Here is an 18,600-nt window from a genome sequence, read left to right on the forward strand (position 1 = left end):
GTATTCGTGGATGAGAAACTTGAGCATGAGCCAGCAACGTGTACTTGCGTCTGGGGCTGCATCAAAAGCAGCGTAACCAGCAGTGCAGGGGAGGCATTCTGTCCCTCTGCTCTGGTGAGACCCCACCTGCAGTCCTGTGTCAGCTCTGGGGGCCTCAGTGTAAAACGGGCATGGACCTCTTGGAGTGGGTCCAGAGGAGGCCACAGAGGTGCTCAGGGGGCTGGAGCACCTCCTCTACAAGGACAGGCTGAGAGAGCTGGGGTTGTTCAGCCAGGTGAAGAGAAGGATCCAAGGAGACCTTAGAGTGGCCTGCCAGTGCTAAAAGGGGGTTACAGGAAAGCGGAGGGACTCTTGATCAGGGAGTGCAGTGATAGGACAAGGGGTAATGGTTTCAAATTGCAGGATTGTAGATTTAGATTAGATATTAGGAAGAAATTCTTTACTGTGAGGATGTTGAGACACTGAACAGGTTGTCAAGAGAAGCTGTGAAAGTGTTCAAGGGCAGGACCAGGTCTAGCGGGACGTGTTCCTGCCCATGGCAGGCGGTTGGAACTGGATGATCTTTAAAACTTCTAACCCGAAATATTCTATGATTCTTACATCATTCACTAGTGTTATTCTAGCACCTGTAACTAGTGAGAGGTCGGTGTGCAGAGGGGAAGTGGAGGCTGAGGTGGGTAAAATCCTGTGCTGTTAGCAGAGTTTTCTCCTGGATATCTTCTTAGTGGTACCAACATGCTTCTCAACTCCAAGAGCTCTCATTCTGCAGTCACAGTTCCTTCAGATATTTATTTTTCTTTAATTGTGGCAAGCAGGTGGAAAAAGTACATTCTGCCACAGTTTTTTTTTACAGCATTAACAACATTTGCTGAATCTGTAAAGGTTCTGTTTTCATGTGCCAACTGTGCCACTGTGAACACCACAGCGTCGCTGCTGAGATTTCCTAGGGGAGGTGACAAGCTGCAAATCTCTTTCAGAAAGGAATAGTTCAAATTCCAGCTGAAGCCCCTGGTAGTTCACACATCATTTTGCATATGAGGCTCAAACTACTTAAAATTCTACAACAATGTTTGAAGTATATGATATTTCTTTCCTGTGATCTGCAGAACACCAGAAGAGCTTAGATCTGGATGCGACAGCTATCTTGATTGTCACAGATCAGGGAAATCAATAGTGCATTGAAAGTCATCTCGTCAGTAAAAAAAGTGCCAAGAATTATCTGTGTGCAGTAATAAAGTGTTTTACAAACACAGAAAGGGTTTAAGTCTCTGGTATGGAAAATTCAGTTTCATGAGATAATGTGGCTAAATCAACATCCTTTACTTCTTTCCAACTTATGAGTAAGAGGTGTAAAGTCCAGCAGGGCTCAGGTTACTCTTCCATATTGCTGCCTTATATCTAACATGCTCTGTGCAAGGGGAGGATTGGCTGTGGCCTTTTCTAGGATTTTTATGTTGCCACCAGTGGTGTTAGGACTGTTCTCATCTACATAAGCTCTCTTGGGACATTTGGAAGGTTTCGGACTCCAAAGACATTCAGGTTTTATAGTCTTGCAGGTAAACATGAAACTCCTCTTCTTTGCCGTAATGTTCTTGTCTGGAACTCTGAAGACATTTACGTCTTTGTGCACGATTAACTAATGGTAGCAAAGTACTACTCTTGTAAAAGTTCAGCATTAATGAAGCACTGCTTGCTATATGACAAAAAGAACGTTATATGGGTAGTGACAGAATGTAAGCTTGAAGAACTAGAGATTTCTGAAAGTTATAAACAACCCTAAGTGACTTTTGTCTCAAAAATATCCTCCTGCTTGTTCTGCAGCTCAGTAACTTTCCTACTCTTTCTGCTTGTGCTGATAAATGTTTAGGGAGAGGTTTAAGAAACTGTCTTTGCACAAGGCTGAAAGCTGAGTAAAAAATGAATTTTAATAGCTCTGGCTATGAGCAAATTCTAGCAATGATCAAATAATAGCCCCTCTCTGCTTTAGTTTTTCCAGCAGTTAAAAGTGAAATAATGCATATTCTTCTGCTTGGATGTGACAGTGTTATCTACTGTGGTAAAATGCTTTGAACAGGTGAAATTAGATGTAATTATTATAATGTGTGGTGGCATCGTGTAGACTGTGTAACACTTTGCTAGCTATAAAGCAAGGTCACTACCCCAGGGAGTTCCAGCGGAGAGGATCAGCTCCTATTTCAAGGTTTTGCACCGCTGAGCATTTATGTTACCTGAACAAATAAAAAGAAAACAAAACGTGACCCACTGAATCACAGTTCATTTTCTTTTCTTTTGAAAGAAAAGTTAATTGTTCTATACTTTTCCTTTATTTCGGGATTGTTTATTTCCCCTGGATTATGCTTCCAGCACATTCGAAGAGGGCAGGGACAGCCAAGGATCCTCCCAGTGCCTGTTTTTTTGCTGGTGGTGGACAGTAGCATAGGAGTGGTGCCCACTACCCTTCCTGGGGCTGGAACCACAGTGTTGGCAGATCCAAACAGGATGAAAGATGCCTTTATTTCCCCAAGGAGGACAAGTTTTGCCTTTTAGACTCACGTTAGTCCTTACTCAAAACAATCAGATTGAAGTTTCCTGATCTTTCCTTGTTAGTGTTGACTGAGCCTGCATAAGTTAGTTGGTGTAAAACCACTGAGGTTTCAATCTTTTCTAAGCTTTCATTCAAGCCTTCCAGGTCTGCTGCTAAACCTCTCAGACACCATGGGATTTCTGAAGAAAAGTGGTCATGAAAAGTAATTTGTGTATCCAGTTATCTCATATTTGTTTAATGAATTCTTTTCCCTTCATACTTGGTGAATATAGAAATTGCCGGGTTAGCTCAGCTGGTTAGAGTGTGGTGCTGATAACACCAAGGTCGCGGGTTCGATCCCCATTCAGTCCCTGTGTGTTGCCTGATCTAGTTGAGAGGCGTCCCTGCCCAACAGGGAGGTTGGATTAAATGATCTCTATGGTCCCTTCCAGCCTAGGCCAGTCTAGGATTCTGTGAAGTCATAGGATGAACTTAGGAAAATGAAAGCACAAGCCACGCTAAACTTTGCAAACTAGGAGTCCCACAACTTCCCTAGGTGGGAAAGCAGTGTGCAGAAGGAGCAGGTGGTACCAGGGGACAGCAGGACTATGGCTGCTTGTGAGTTTTCCAGCAATGCACAAGTCTAGCAAATCTGCCTGAGAGGTTATAAACCAGGTACACCAACTTCTGCTGGAGAAGAGGGCAATTGCTTCCTTTTTTCCTTCCTTTCTCTGTACAAAATCCTGAATGGCTTATCTGCTAAATGATTCCGATTGCATGCTGTGGTGGTTAACTACTTCCAAATGTATTTTAATCACAGAATCTGTCAGTTGTTACTTGAAAGCTACCAGCATTGGTAAGCCCTGTAATGGATTTTTAACTATTTATCATTTCTTAGATGGTGTCTGTGCCTTCAGTCTGATGGATTTAAATATGGAAGAGGAATTCTAAAAGTGCTGGGAATACACTGGGAATAAAAGCGTGGGAAGACAAGTCACAAAGGGATTCCGTGCTGCTTTCTGTCTGCAAGGGATCAGAACAAATCTTGGAAAAAATGGAAAAAAAGGCAACAAGCAATGAGACTGAGCCGCTGACTTCCAAGAAAGATGTCTCAGACTGTAACGAAGGAGAAGATTGTAAAGAGAATGGACTGCTGGTCAGGAACCCGAAATCTGCCTTGCGGCTAGTAGAGGATGGCAACAAAGTCCACCCCGGCCAGGGAGCTAAAGGGGAGGCAGCCCAGATCTCCAACGGTTATTCCGGGGTTCCGAGCTCTGTGCCCTGCGGCGGGATGGCAGAGGCGGAGGACGGCCAATGCGCCGCCCCAGCAGCCACAACCACCACGACAACCACCACCTCCACCACCTGCGGAGCAGAAGGGCAGCAGCAGCTGATGGAACTGGAAGACAGAGAGACCTGGAGTAAAAAAATTGACTTTTTGCTCTCTGTCATTGGATATGCAGTGGATCTGGGGAACGTGTGGAGATTTCCTTACATTTGCTATCAGAACGGGGGAGGTCAGTGACTAGTTGTGTGCGCTGTTCCTTAATGCTGAACTTCCTCGCTTATAAATGGATGATTTTAGTGGCTTCTTTTAATATCATATATAATAAATGACCAAGGGGAAATTACTATTCAAGGAGACCGGGAAACCTAAATAATGGGAAAGGAAAACTAGACATGCTAAGATGGAAAAAAAAAGAAAGAGTATTTAGCAAGATCTAAAAAATCAGTTACAACTAGAAGCTGAGGCCCAGGTAGGTGCAGAACTACGTTGCAAGAGAAAATGAGTGCCAGTTAGGTGCAGATCTACATTCCAAGAGAAAGACTCAATCCCTGTCCCAAGGAGAATTTTAAAATCAGATAAACCAACATGTCAGAACCAACTCATCAGGAATGCTAGGTCTTAGACTCATTGATGTGTCATCCAAAATATAACTAAGTCTAATCAAGGCGATCTTGGAAATAGTTTCGTCTCCATGATATAACAGTCTACTGAAGAAATTATTTTATCTGTAGTCCATCTCACAAATATATCCGTTGTATCCAGTACATTTTTTTTAATCCTATATGTAATTGTAACAGAAATGGGAAAAGTTTGGCGTGAGTGTTGCTTCTTATTCACGCTGCTAGATAGTTAGGCTTTTAAGAAATCCCACGGTAATTCAGTGTGGCCCGCTGGCTAGGCAGGAGGGAATATGCACTTTCCCTGTGGGCTAAAAGGAACTCTTGTTTGTGGGGTGCTGGTGCCGTTGAAAGAGAAGTTCTCTGAAGAGTTACATCGTCTGCTTTCTTTCTTGCAGGAGCATTCCTCATTCCTTACACAATCATGGCCATCTTTGGAGGGATTCCTCTCTTCTATATGGAACTAGCACTAGGACAGTACCACAGGAATGGGTGTATTTCAATTTGGAGAAAAATATGTCCTATATTCAAAGGTAAAGAAGGGAAATATAAATTTAATATGAGCTTTCTGAATAACTGGAAGATTTTTCTGTAAGGGTGAAATCTTGGAAAAAAAAAAATCTCTTAAAAGTAAGGCTTGTTGTACACAAGATTTTGGCTTTACAAAGAAAGCTTTCATAAAACTTTATGGGCCCCTGCAGATGTGTGTGTGTACTCTCATATACATGTATGACACGCAACTCAAATGGATTACATAGAGGCTAGTCCACCTTCTCTGGCCCAAGCCTAAAACTATTTTTTAAAAAAGTAATTAATAAAGTAAGAGCAACGTTATTGAATCCAAGGCAAAAATAAACCCAGGAAAGAATAAAAATTTACTATTTCTATTACAAAGATATTACAAAGAAATTACTCCCCACCTTCAGCCTGATGTGTCAGTCACTATCCTATTGCAACGTCTTCTAGAGTAGAAAGAGATGCTCTGAATGCTCATTTACTCTTGCTCCCAGTGTTACAGCTCTGGTTTGGTCTTTTTATTTACTAAGAATGCAAGATGCCTATTTCTAAATTCCAGGAATTTAGGAACAGATGAAAAAGACCTATATAAGCATGTTGTGTCTTGATTAAGGATGCTTTTTTAGAATCGGAGCCTGAGAGTTCCTGAAGTCACAAGAAATTCCACTGCTGTAAACACTTGAGAGGGTACGTGTGCCTCCTGCAGCGCTGCCTTAGACAGTTACTAATGGTAGTTGATGTGATAACCAATTCCTTCTTTTTTTTTTGCCTAAAACTTGCTCTCACTTGATGTGGCTATTTCCTGTCTCACTAGGAATTGGCTTTGCCATCTGTATAATAGATCTTTACATAGCTTCCTACTACAACACCATCATGGCTTGGGCCTTTTACTACCTCGTATCCTCCTTCACGGCGGAGCTGCCATGGACCAGCTGCACAAACGCCTGGAACACGGGCAACTGCACGAACTACTTCAGCAAGGACAATGTCAGCTGGTCCCTGCACTCCATCTCTCCCGCAGAAGAATTTTATACGTAAGTGCATGTAAGTGAGGACAGTAACATTAGACAGAATTCTGGAACATGTAGCAAGCTTTTCTCTGGAGGGGGAGCAGGGCTGTTTATTAATGATACCCTTTTCCAAACTATTCAAATAACTTGATACCTGGAGGTGTGTGTAAGCTTAGTAGTGGGAGGGTACTCTATAGTTTCGATCAGAGGTTCCCAATCACTGTCATCTGTCATTGCTTATCATTTATCATCCCTGGTGTAGCATTAATATCACACTTCTAATTAAAAAAAAATCCAAACTGATATGACTATGAAGATCACTACTTTTCAAGGCCTCAGGACTACTTGTAATGCTCAGATCACAAGGTGGGACTGTTGAAAGTGTATTTAACTTAAACGTTTGTTAAAAAAATATCTGTACTGCGTTTTTCTTTTCTCTTTCAGCCGCCGAGTTCTACAAGTGCACAGGTCCAATGGGCTGGATAACCTGGGGGGCGTTAGCTGGCAATTGACCCTCTGTTTATTGTTAATCTTCACCATTGTATACTTCAGCATCTGGAAAGGTGTCAAAACATCTGGCAAGGTGAATGCAAAAGCAAGACAAAATCAACTTGGTACAGTATAGTCTAACAGCAGTTCTAAATGAGCCCATTAACTTGACAGAGAGCTCTCTCAGTCTTCATGGCAGAGATTACAGGCATATTTGGGAAGCACTTACTGTGGAGTGGCTGCTCCTGCTATCCAGGTAATACCTAACAGCAGTAAGTTACACAACTCTTCTCTGGACAAGAACAATCCTGCCAAGAGAAAGGGTGGGTATAGAAATGCAAACTGCCTGTTTACAGACTTTCTGAGAAGTTCACATGAAGATGTTATAAATGTTAAAGAGCTGTAATAAGCATAACTCATAACCACCTGTTAATTTTCTACCCACGGCAAATGCTATCTGTTTTCCTTCACAGGTGGTGTGGGTGACTGCCACATTCCCTTACATCATACTCTTCATCCTGCTCGTGAGAGGAGCAACTTTGCCCGGGGCTTGGAGAGGTGTTCTCTACTACGTGAAACCTGACTGGCAGAAACTCCTGGCCACGGAGGTAAAAAACAGAGTGAGCAGCCTGGCATTGAGCGAGAAGCTATGATTGCTGCTACACTGCAGCAAAGTCTTTTACCTATGACAGTCCTGCTGAGCAAACTAAATTTACTAAGCCCTAACAAGTGGTCTAGCTGCAGGGGTTTTGGCTGTGAGGGGATCATTATGCACTTGGGCAGGTTTTTCCACAGCCCTGTGGTGTCCACAGTTGCCCGTATTTAAACGGTGCACGTTACTAGAGTTGAAACTTCACATCTCCACCCGTGCTTTGGCACGTGAGCCCAAGGAGACTTTCTGTAGCCACCAACTAACACATAACTCGGTAATGCATGCAAGAGCATGTAGAGAAGGAAGAAGTCAGTTAGGCCTGAATACACCCACCAGGATTTGAAAAGAAAGGAGAAATGAGGACAAGTCTGAGCTACGCAACAAACCCCAGGCATTTCAGCTTTGTGGATGACAAGTAGTCCATGGGGCTCCAGGCTGCATTTACTTCACTGCCTATCAAAGTGTCTAGCGAGGAGGGTGATGGAAAAACCTCAAAGCAATAAATACCACAAATACAAAGATTAACAATTCTAATGTTTGCAAGTCTGCTGCTGCCCAGCTGATATGGAGAGTTGTGAATGAAGAGGAAATGAAAAGACACCAGTCTCTGATAAAGCAGCATCTCCAATAAGAGACCACATCTTCTGAAAAAGCAATAAAGGGCATTGATATTGTATTGGATGTATCTGAAGTGAGGACAGCAGATTGGAATCTGTGTGCCGGACGATGACAGAGCTCTGTCTGTGGATGATACAGGATGGCCTCGCACGATGGAAGAGAATATTAGAAATAAGTTGTAATGAACTCCATGTTTCAATCAAAAGAGGATAAATGAACGAGGACTTTCACCTTCAGAAAGAGAACTGACACTGTACTGTAAGAACACTACTCATTAAGGTTGCGGCCACTTTTCAAGCACAACAGGCTTTTCATAACAAGATCATCACACTTGCGTCTGTCATGGCTACAACAAAGCTGAAGCGAGTCCCAAGAACTAGAACTGCATTCACACTGTCAAATGTATTTCCATAAATCTAGGGAAAATCTGCGCAGTGATCATCTGTCACGCAGCCGGACACGGGACTATTCCACAGTGCACAGGGTTAGCAGGAAAATGGGCCAAGCCCACTGCAACATCATGGGGAGATGTTGCAGAACTTGGGGTAAACTGATGACTGGCAAATCACGGTGAATTAATCTAAGACACTGCCAGAAGTGAAGCTGCCAGTGAGTACTTACAACAGCGTAAAGAGATACAATAAGCACTGCAAAGGAACTAAAATTATAGTGGATATTTACAACACTTGCAGATCTACAATACATATTCATATTTCAACACACTCTCTTAAAATGCTTGCTAGACCAGGACTAGGATAAAGGCAGATTAGTGAGACATGGGTTTGTAGGTCTAAGTGAGATTCTGAATATGCCAAAGTCATTCGATCTGTTTCATGTCACCACTTTTTCTTGATCTTCACTATTTTACAGGTCTGGGTGGACGCAGCAGCTCAGATCTTTTTCTCCCTTGGACCAGGTTTTGGGGTCCTGTTGGCTTATGCCAGCTACAACAAATTCCATAACAACTGCTACCAGTGAGTTCTACCTTATTGTACAAGTAAAATTGTGTTTAAAAAAATGTAACCGTGGGTATTTATGAAAAAGAAACACTGCTGGTGAAAAGCACCGAGTTGTCAGACCTGTGTGCATACAATTCAGACAGAAGGAAAAAGTCCTTATTGAAAGAACCTGCAACCTCAAACATTTCTTCTCTGTTGTGCCTACCCTAAAGAGAAATAATCTCTACCAGTTACAGCAAGGAATCTAACCTGCCACAATGAAATGGACTAAGCCCCCGCCAGACAATCACATTATAATGATTCACTCTCAGCAGTCAGTTCGGAAATGACTCTAGAGACTTCAGCTGAAAAACAATATGTAGTTGCTTCCTTGTTATCTTAACAAAAAGTCTATTTATAACTTGTAAAGTAAAATTCTTGGTTCTTTAATATCCCTACAGTAATTCCTACTTTTTTAAAACACCAGTATATATCCACCAGATCAGTGTTGTTACAGCATTTGTTTGAAGAAGAAAAAGTAGTCATGAGTTGTTTTGGTTTTTCTTCTTTCTTTCAAATCTGCTGCCTGGGTTTTTTTTTTCACTATATTTCCCTAGTTTTTCTAGGAAACTGTCCAGACCATTAACTCACCCCATCTGGTAGTAAACTACTCTTTCTAGCAGATGCCAATTCCCTGATATGAGTTAGGTCTTCTGTTGCAGAGATGCTCTGGTTACCAGTACCGTGAACTGTGTGACTAGTTTTGTGTCTGGATTTGTCATTTTCACCGTGCTGGGATACATGGCTGAGATGAGGAACGAAGATGTATCGGAAGTTGCCAAAGACACTGGTAGGCTCATTTCTCATACACATCTCTCAGACTGCTTCTAAGATACAATGTTTTTGTATATTATCTGCTAGATTGAGAACAGACCAAATTATGCAAAATATTTACTGTTTGAAGGAGGATACCGATGGCACACAGCAATCATATTGCATGCGGCTTCATAGACATGGTGGTAACTGCACGCTGCGAAAGATGCTGGGGGGAGAAGTTTTCCCCCGGAAGACAACACGGTGCAGTGAAACAGCCTCTCCGTGCCGCAGCGGTCCTGCACTAACAGTTATCCCTAATTCTCTGTTCCAATATCAGGACCCAGCCTCCTCTTCATTACGTACGCTGAGGCCATCGCAAACATGCCCGCTTCCACCTTCTTTGCCATCATCTTTTTCCTGATGTTACTCACGCTGGGATTAGACAGCACGGTGAGTAGACAGTACGTGAGACAGAGGGTCTCTCAGGTACTTGGTGCATGGCCTTGCCCTCAGAAATATCAGAAGCAACAGAATTACAAATATTGAACCATTACTATAGGGTTTAAAGCAGGACTGGCACCTCTGTGTGCCACCCGTTGCTGCAATTTTGACCTAAACAGGCCTAAATAAAATTGAAGCGTTTGTCAGTGTCCTACTGTGTCAAATAGTAAAAGACCTGGAAATGCAACCAAAGACTCCTGGTCAAATGAGGCCCTCCAAGCTCCTCTCTTGTATTTGTAAACTTACAAAGCAAATATTAAGTTCTGGATTTTTTTCACACTAATTAGATTTAAAAGGTGGGAACTAGAGGTTGCCCTCTCAACAGCACTGTGAAAAGGAGATGTTCTGAAAACTTGCCACGTGAGCCTGTTTTTACAGGTGGAGCATTGGCTCCTCCAGGAAAACTAAACTCAGCTGATTTCACAATCTTGGTTCTACTGAGCCACCTACTGCTTATGGCATCCTACTGCTGGGCAGACAGTGCTTCCTCCGGGTGACTGGCACTTCCTGCGCACACAGGAAGACAAAATCCCCACCTTAAAGAGTTTAAAAGTTCCAAAGAGTGTCTAAACAACAGTCACACCAACTCTGCCTGGAAGGCAGAACAAAACACCAGTGTTTCACTGCTATAAAGCTCCTTTAAGCACTGAAACATCCATTAAAGCAGGTAAAACTGCCCTCTGTTTTCCAGTGATTTTTCCATGCTTTTCAGTTTGCAGGACTAGAGGGAGTGATTACTGGAGTACTGGATGAATTCCCCCATGTCTGGAGCAAACGCAGGGAACTGTTTGTCCTTGGTCTGATCATCATTTGCTTTTTGGGGTCGTTAGCAACCCTGACATTTGTAAGTATTTTACCCACTCCTCAGCCTCCCTTACTGGCAGTTTCCTGTAAATGACATCTTGGAGAGAGCAGTATTTTCTGAAGAGTTCCGTGAAATCAGATTAAATCTCCAGCCTGTTTTCTCTACGCATTAAAAATCTATATTTAGAATGAATGTGAACAGTATCTCTCACTAGGAAATGTGTTACAAAGTGATCCTCTTGCAATTCAGCAAAACTCCAATGTGCTACACATCATAAATGACCCAGCCACTGCTCAAACTGCTGAATCAGGAAGCAGACAACCTTCCACATTTTGTATGTGGTTTACTTCTAGCTCTCAAAAGCTCCACGCTTAAAATAATAATTGTTATTTTATTTTTTGCAATGTTTGAAATGCATTTTGAATTAAAAAAGAATGATCAAAATACTTGTCTGCCAGAAAATGCAGTAATTGACTGTTGCTGTTCTCCAAAAATTTCTAGCAATGAATTTCCTGATCTTCCCCATCAAATCAGGCCAGAAATCAGTCACATCAAATAGTCTCTGTGGGGCTTTGTGGGATTTAATTTCCACAAGCAACATTTTGAATAATGAATGTAATGATCATAAGGGATGAGGAAAAAATTCTTGGCTTTCCTGTCACGTTTCTCTCCATTTGCTCATTTATGTGCAACTTTCTTCTCTTTTAAAGCGTTTGCTGGGAAAAAGAAACTTAGTTCCTCTCCGAGACACAGTGCTTTCCTCCTTGGTAATTCTAGATCCCAATGGAAAGAGAGTAACACCTTATGTATTTCCTGCTCACATTGCAGGAAGAATCACCATCACAGGAGGCGTGCAAAACACCATCCCATCAGCCCCCACTAAACTGCATTTGTTCATTAAAATCCAGTTAGAGCTGTCAGCGGATTCAGTTTGAGCATTTCTGCGTGGCAGCGTCACTGGTGAAGTATGTTGTGAGCGAGCGGATGAGCAGCTCAAGGATTTCACTGGCAGGACCAGCGACAGAGTGACAGAGCTGAGGGATTTCCCCGTCTGTGAACGCTCTGGTCCAGGCAGTTGTAAACAACCGTAGCGTGGGATTTCCATCGCCGGATCTTTGGTTCACTGACAATACGATCTCCTTTCCAGGGAGGCGCATATGTGGTGAAACTGTTTGAAGAATACGCCACTGGTCCAGCTGTCCTAACGGTCGTGTTTCTGGAAGCAGTTGCTGTGGCCTGGTTCTACGGTACGTCTACTGCCATGCTGCTCGACAATGCTAGCCCAAACTCCTGAGCTTCTGCAGCGTAACGTTTCCTGTTGCTGCAGAAAAGATCACTGATGTCTGCTGAAAAAAGTTCACTAAGCCTTTCTACAAAGCCCCTGATTACCAAATCCCTGAGAATTATTACTGACTGCACTGTGACAGAAGCACAGTGACGTCTAAAACTGAACAAGCGCTGTAATTCAGAATAATGAAGGATTTAATACAATTAAGGGTGATAGGAACAACAGTTTTTCAGGATGGATTCTGAATTTATTTGCTGTGTGCAGAAAATGCTGTGCATCCACTTACGAAAAGCTTCTGTCTGCCATCATGACTCTCCCCCGACTTTTCTTCACAGGCATCACCCAGTTTTGCAATGACGTGAAAGAAATGCTAGGCTTCACCCCGGGCTGGTACTGGCGAGTTTGCTGGGTAGTAATTAGTCCCATCTTCCTTCTGGTGAGTTTTCTTTATAACTTTTTCTTTCCAGCACAAGAAAATTAGCATTGAACAGTGCAGCTACCTAGACTTCTAAAAGCTTAATTACAGAAGTTCCCTGTGAAGTTCTTCAGTAACAATTCGTGTTAAACCAAAAAGGCTCCGTTAGTGAAAAATTCAGTACAATGCTGCGCGGTCTTGTTACTGAATTGCTATTTTAAGGATTTCTGTAGATGAGCTAGCTACGTAGACGGGGTTCTGAATAACTCTCCTTCCCTCTGCTGAACGAAGTTACTTTGTTCTGTAGCTTTATATTTAACTCAGCAAAACAAAGCAATAAAAGATGATTAAACATACCGTCTGGAGAGGAAAACCAAGATAAGTAAATATACTGTCTCAGCAACCGCTGACTGACAACTTTACAATATTCCACTTAAATTTTACAGTAGTTAATTGCAGCCTTTATAAATCTATAATTCAGAATGGGAAATTCTGCCCCAATGTTTGACTTGGCAGTATTACTGGTAACATTTTAACATTAAGTGTTCATTTCCTCATCCAAAATTAGTTCCCTCTATCTTTTATTGTTACTAGCCTTTGTGGAAGCGGAGAAGGTCAAGATGGAGCTTATGAAGCACAGAATGTAGATTTAAGACCTACAGAGTGAATTGAAAACACTTGTTATGTTCATTGCATAATTAACAGATTTTCATTTTACTACTCCTAGAAAAAGAAAGGCAGGCTATAAATAAAAGCGTGATGACACATGTAATTTTTATATTACTGTCCCCTCTGTGATCCTAAACCAGTAAAATAAACAGAGAGGAACACAGTTCTGGTGATGTGGTTACTAGGCAAAGCTATTCGTGGAAACTAAACTAAGGAAAGCCCAGAAGATAGTTTATTTCTGGTAATCCCGATCTTCTGATGATACTCTGGAAAAAACAGCCAGAGATCCTTCCAAGGATAGTCACAAATATTGTTCCTGTAATACTCCACTAAAAGTATTTGTTGTTTCACAAGAAGTTTTTCAGTCATGAAGGATATGCACAGGAAAACGATCTAACAGCGTCAATCAAGTTGACGACAGAACAGTATATCCAAACTAGCATTAACATCTGTAAAAGCTACTGAAGATCCAAAATGCTATGGAAAAATATCTCAGAAAAGATATGTAAAAAATAAGTAACAGTGAAAAAACCAGAATTTGTATAGCTTATCATAGAGGAAGCTGAAAGCTGATGCAATTACCACATGTTAAGTACTTTAACAGTACTTGAAAGAGTATTAAAAGGGTCTACAGCCCATAAAGAACGGCATAAACCACCACCACCGTGGCTGTGAGTTAAATTCAGACAAAGCAGAATTGACACTGATGAGGATTAAATGTGGGACAAGTACCCAAGGAAAGTGTACACTCCCCATTTCTGGTGCCTTAAAATTAAGACGATGCCTCTCTGGAAGGGATGTTTGAGCTGAAATCAAGTTATACAACTCAATACAAAGGTAAATGGATTAAATTCTGCACCCTGGTACTGATCAAGCTGATTTTGTCCATCCAACATTTTTTTTCCTCTGAACGTACAAGTGTCATCCTGAATGTTCTCGCTAATGCTTCTTAAGTATGAAACACCACGATGTGTATTTATGGAATATGCAATCCGTATGAGAATTTGTACCTAGTTCGTCTCAGTTATTGGCTGGGCTGTAGTCTAAAGCTCCTGAGCTCTTTTAAACTTCTGAATGAAAGTCTGGATATCCAAAAGTTCTTTTGGATTTGTTTATAAATCCATACTAATGTCATTTAGGATTTTTCCAGCATCACTCTATGTTTAATCCTCATTGAGCACTACTGGGTTTGGGTTTTTTTGGTTCAGTGCTGTGCTGGGACACAGTTTCCTAAAGTATGTGCCATCAAAATGTGTGTTCATACTTGGCTCTTTTCTTTTTCAGTTTGTCACTTGCAGCTTTCTGTCGAATCCTCCTCAGCTGCGGCTTTTTGATTATAATTATCCCTACTGGACCACAGTAGTGGGTTATTGCATAGGAACCTCTTCTGTCATCTGGATTCCAATCTACATGGTTTATCGGTTGATCATCACTCCAGGGACACTTAAGGAGGTATCCATGATGCTCTGTTCCTTCTGTTTCACTGTAAGGGAGGAGGCGATTCCTAGAAATACTAGGTGTAGATTTTTCTAGGGTCTGATGTCCCGGGACATGAGGATTATTGCAGTTCTGTTCCAGCCAGCTGACAGCTAACTGTCTTCTGCCTGTTCCGAGTGATTCATCAAACTCCCCAGGTCTTACTGAGGCCATTTGCATATTCATATAAAATATTAAATCAAGTAATTCCTTTTAAGCTCTGGTGAACTGGAGGCTTTTCCTAGAAATCCCAGAAGACAGTGTCCCATGAACGAGGCCGTGAGAGATGGGTTCCCTTGGGTATATCTGTAAGAACAAATCTCTTTTTCTCTCCCACGCTTAATAAGATTTGTCTGCCATAAATCTGTGGCAGCCTGTGATGACACTTTTGGGATTTCGTGTAAGTTCAGGTAAAAACCAGTTCAGAAAGAATATGTTAAGTTGGTTCAGGGTAACCAAATAAACTTCAAAGTCCTAAAGCACTAATGCGACACCTGTCAAACTTGGATCCAAATTATATGTTACAAGTAATTCAAAAATAACGCTGTGCACTTCTGTGACACCTTATGTCTTCACAGAGCTAACAGAGGCCTGAAACATTCTTGTGTCGTAGTTCAAGAGGCGTAACTCAGCCTGAAGTCCCATTTTTATAATAAATCTCTATCCAAATGTCATGTTATGTACTACCGCTAAAATGAATCAATTTCTACTATCAATTTCTTTCCAACAGCGTATTCTGAAAAGCATTACTCCAGAAACAGCTACAGAAATTCCTTTCGGAGACATCCGCATGAATGCAGTATAAGCTAAAACTCTTTTCTGAGGGGAGAAAGAGGGAGCATAAAATGTAATTTTCCCCATGCTCTCCCCCCAAAGAACCACATTTCCAGCTGAGACAACGACGGAGGCGTTCTCTGTGGAGGCTGTGTCACTGACAAGGGGCATTTGGAGACACGGTGCCTCCAGCACATTTCCCAAGCAATTCAGTGGAAACTACTGTGCCCTTCTAACCAGACTGAACTGAGAAGTAATTCATTCTGGAAACACGAGGATGTCTGTGTGCGTGAGAATACCACTACTCCATGCGCCGGCACTGGGGCTGCTGGAGAGTGTGTGTGACTGCGTAAGCCGCTGCGGGACGAGTAGCAGCGGGGAGGAGATTAGGTGTAGAATCCCATCGTGGCCACACTCCTCTGCCTTCCTCAATGTGATTATTCGTCCTGGGCAATGTCGTATTTGCTTCTGAGGTTCTAATTGCTTAAACTACATTGAAAAATAAAAAAAATATTTCTGATAGCCATATATTACTCAAGTAACACAGGGGTTTCTGAACTAGGGAAAAAAAAAGTAAATTCCCCTAGGTTTGTAGTGGAGTAGAGAGAGGAAGAGGACACAATCCTGGGCAGCACTATATACAGCTCTGCACCCATCAGCACATCACCATTAGCCCCCTTTTCATTTTCTGTGCTTTGTAGATGGCAGCAATTCCAGTTATTTCTTGCGTAACAAATATAGCAAAAGCATCTTTTTGTAGCCTTCACTTTGTTTAGACCCAGTCAAGCCACAGGAACTCATCGTGGGTTACTTAACAAGTACGTAAGCTGCTAACACCTAGTTTTCCTAACTAACCTAAATGTTCACAAAATCATTGTCCTGACAAACCTAACCCACCAAAGAAACTACAGACCAACAGTGAATTTTTTTCAGTTCCCATTACAAAATGTAGAAACTTAAAGATCTGCTTCGGGTGTTTTTTTATGACTTAATTTCACATCTGAAATATGCTCGAGCCTGTAAGTGAACAGGATACTCATCAGAATTATTTATATTCATTTTCAAGGCACTGATATGCAAACTAACTTTCATGCACATACCAACCTCTATTATATGCACTCGCCAAACGTAACAGCCCTTCAGGCTGCCGGCAGTTGCCAAGGAGGTGGGCGATACTGCTGCTGCAGTGACACAAGTTTAGATAAACCTAAGTAGGGATCGTTTATATGAAAACCACTGATCCTAAGACAAATAAAATAAAAGAGAGAAAAAAAGTCTTTTTGACATCTCGTAGTCTACTTAGGTATGTACTGCTAAAACTGGCAAGGTTATAGAGGCATTCATAGCAGCAGGCATCGAGAAGCCTACTGAAGAGTTTCCATCAGTACAAAGGACTGTGTTAGGGTAAAGCAGGGATGCTGGGTTTGCCTTTTGCAAACATTTTCATCGCTTCCACCAAGGTTCTTCTCCCGCAGACGTGCAGACATCTCGGGGAAGGCTCTTGCACTTCAGCTATTAACTTGCACTCACTTCAGTTTAAGTCTCAAGCCCATCTTCCAGTAAGGAAATAACTTAAAGGGACAAGGACTGCTCTTTTGGAAATACAAACAGAAGACTCCTAACTGTTTTTTAAAAGGAAATACGTTCTTTCGTTGCCACTAGAAAAAACGTAACAAATGTTACTAGACAGTTACTCCTGAGAAACAGTTTTGCAGCTTAGCCCTTAACTATATTTGAAAACTACTTCCAAAACTGGCTTCATTGTGAGGAAATAAGGAACATTCTGGGAATTATTTTAATGCTGGAAAGCCACTTAGTTATTAAGATATCAATCAGAAAATTACCACTTTTTAAAAAATATTTTTCTGTTATGAATTCATTAATTGAAAAAATAATACGAAATGCCCGTGTAGGATGAACGAGGTACTCGTCTGTATCCAGTATCAAGTGTGGGAAACAAAGGAGAAAACCCAACCCAGCTTCTGCAGTCTTAAGACTGGTGTTCCACTAATGCTACGTATTTTTCCCCCCAAACGGGTAAGTATTTAAATAAATCTTACAAATGGAGTTTCTTGCCAAACTTGGTCGGTTCATTAAAAGAAACAAACAAACCACCCCTCTGGTACCCCTCCAAAACTTACCATTCCAATTTTTGGTTATTTCCATACACTCATTTGCAAAAGCCTCTTTCAAGATACATTCTGCTGCCTTTTATTAGGAAGGGTGAAGGAGGGGAAAGAAATGGTTGAGTTAAATGTGATGAGCATTATCTGCATCAAAGCCAAAGTTTCAGCCCTTGCAAACAAACTGAAAATGGAAACTTTAGTTCTAATGAAATAGTTTGCAGAGTAATAATTGCAGGAATCACTGCTATTTAGCGTATAATACTATTATAACAGCATTTGAACTGGTGAAAGATGCATCTTTAATTAGTATTTTTTAAGGCACTAGCATATGGCAGACGTCATCTCTCTGGGTGGTTTCAGCACAGAAAGCTGAGCAACTTCCCCCAAAAAGCCACTGTTTTCTAGTGGATTAAGTCAGCCATGAAGCCCTAATAATTATAGGAGCCCTGCAACTGCCACAGTGTAGAACAGGGCAGAGTATCTCAGCCTGAATTTCTCAGTTGAAAAATGAGAAGAACGCGCTCTCAGTACAGATGTACTGACAGAGGATGAAAAGTTTTAAAAATTATTTGGAGATACAAAAAGCAAAGTCACAGGAAAAATATTTTTAGAGAGAGACAGTCCAAAAGATCATTTGTGATGTCAGATCTTTGCTTTCTTTTTGCTAGGATAATCCAGTCTGAGGTCATTATGGGCTCAGCGGGCAAGGAGGCCCTCCAGAAGTGGATTGAAAAGGCTTTTCCTGATATAATATAAAATCCACCCATGTTTTCATTCTATAAAAGGTGAACTTGCAAGGCAGTTTAGTCTTGATCATTTTTTTGTTACATGATATACTGGTTTGAAGTTTTCTAAATCTTCTTGTGATAAATTCATTTTCTAGTCTATTTAGCTGAGTGGTTGAAATATAAGAAATTAATTTCATTTATTTTTATTACTGATTCTTTTCCTTCCTTTTACATATCCATCTGAAAACATTTGGAGTCACCAATAGTAGCTGTACATTAAACACTGTTTTTGTACAAAACCTAGTTCTATTGATACCAAATGGGCGGCACGGCAGCGAGAAGTGTTCTGA

At 41.5% G+C, this 18,600-nt stretch overlaps 1 protein-coding gene across 1 annotated transcript; it reads left to right on the forward strand.

Annotated features, from left to right (window-relative positions):
- The first annotated feature begins 3,564 nt into the window (after window positions 1-3,564).
- Window positions 3,565-15,571, forward strand: SLC6A4 (solute carrier family 6 (neurotransmitter transporter), member 4). Its single transcript, XM_009876245.1, has 13 exons — window positions 3,565-4,041; window positions 4,828-4,962; window positions 5,760-5,979; window positions 6,400-6,538; window positions 6,918-7,052; window positions 8,585-8,688; window positions 9,375-9,502; window positions 9,806-9,918; window positions 10,682-10,813; window positions 11,922-12,021; window positions 12,398-12,498; window positions 14,431-14,598; window positions 15,353-15,571. The coding sequence occupies exons 1-13, from the start codon at window positions 3,579-3,581 to the stop codon at window positions 15,425-15,427; spliced, it is 2,013 nt and encodes a 670-aa protein (XP_009874547.1). The 5' UTR covers window positions 3,565-3,578; the 3' UTR covers window positions 15,428-15,571.
- Window positions 15,572-18,600: the final 3,029 nt, after the last annotated feature.

The sequence above is a fragment of the Apaloderma vittatum genome, unplaced genomic scaffold (assembly GCF_000703405.1).
Source record: "Apaloderma vittatum isolate BGI_N311 unplaced genomic scaffold, ASM70340v1 scaffold2839, whole genome shotgun sequence".
In the NCBI taxonomy this organism is placed as follows: Eukaryota; Metazoa; Chordata; class Aves; order Trogoniformes; family Trogonidae; genus Apaloderma; species Apaloderma vittatum.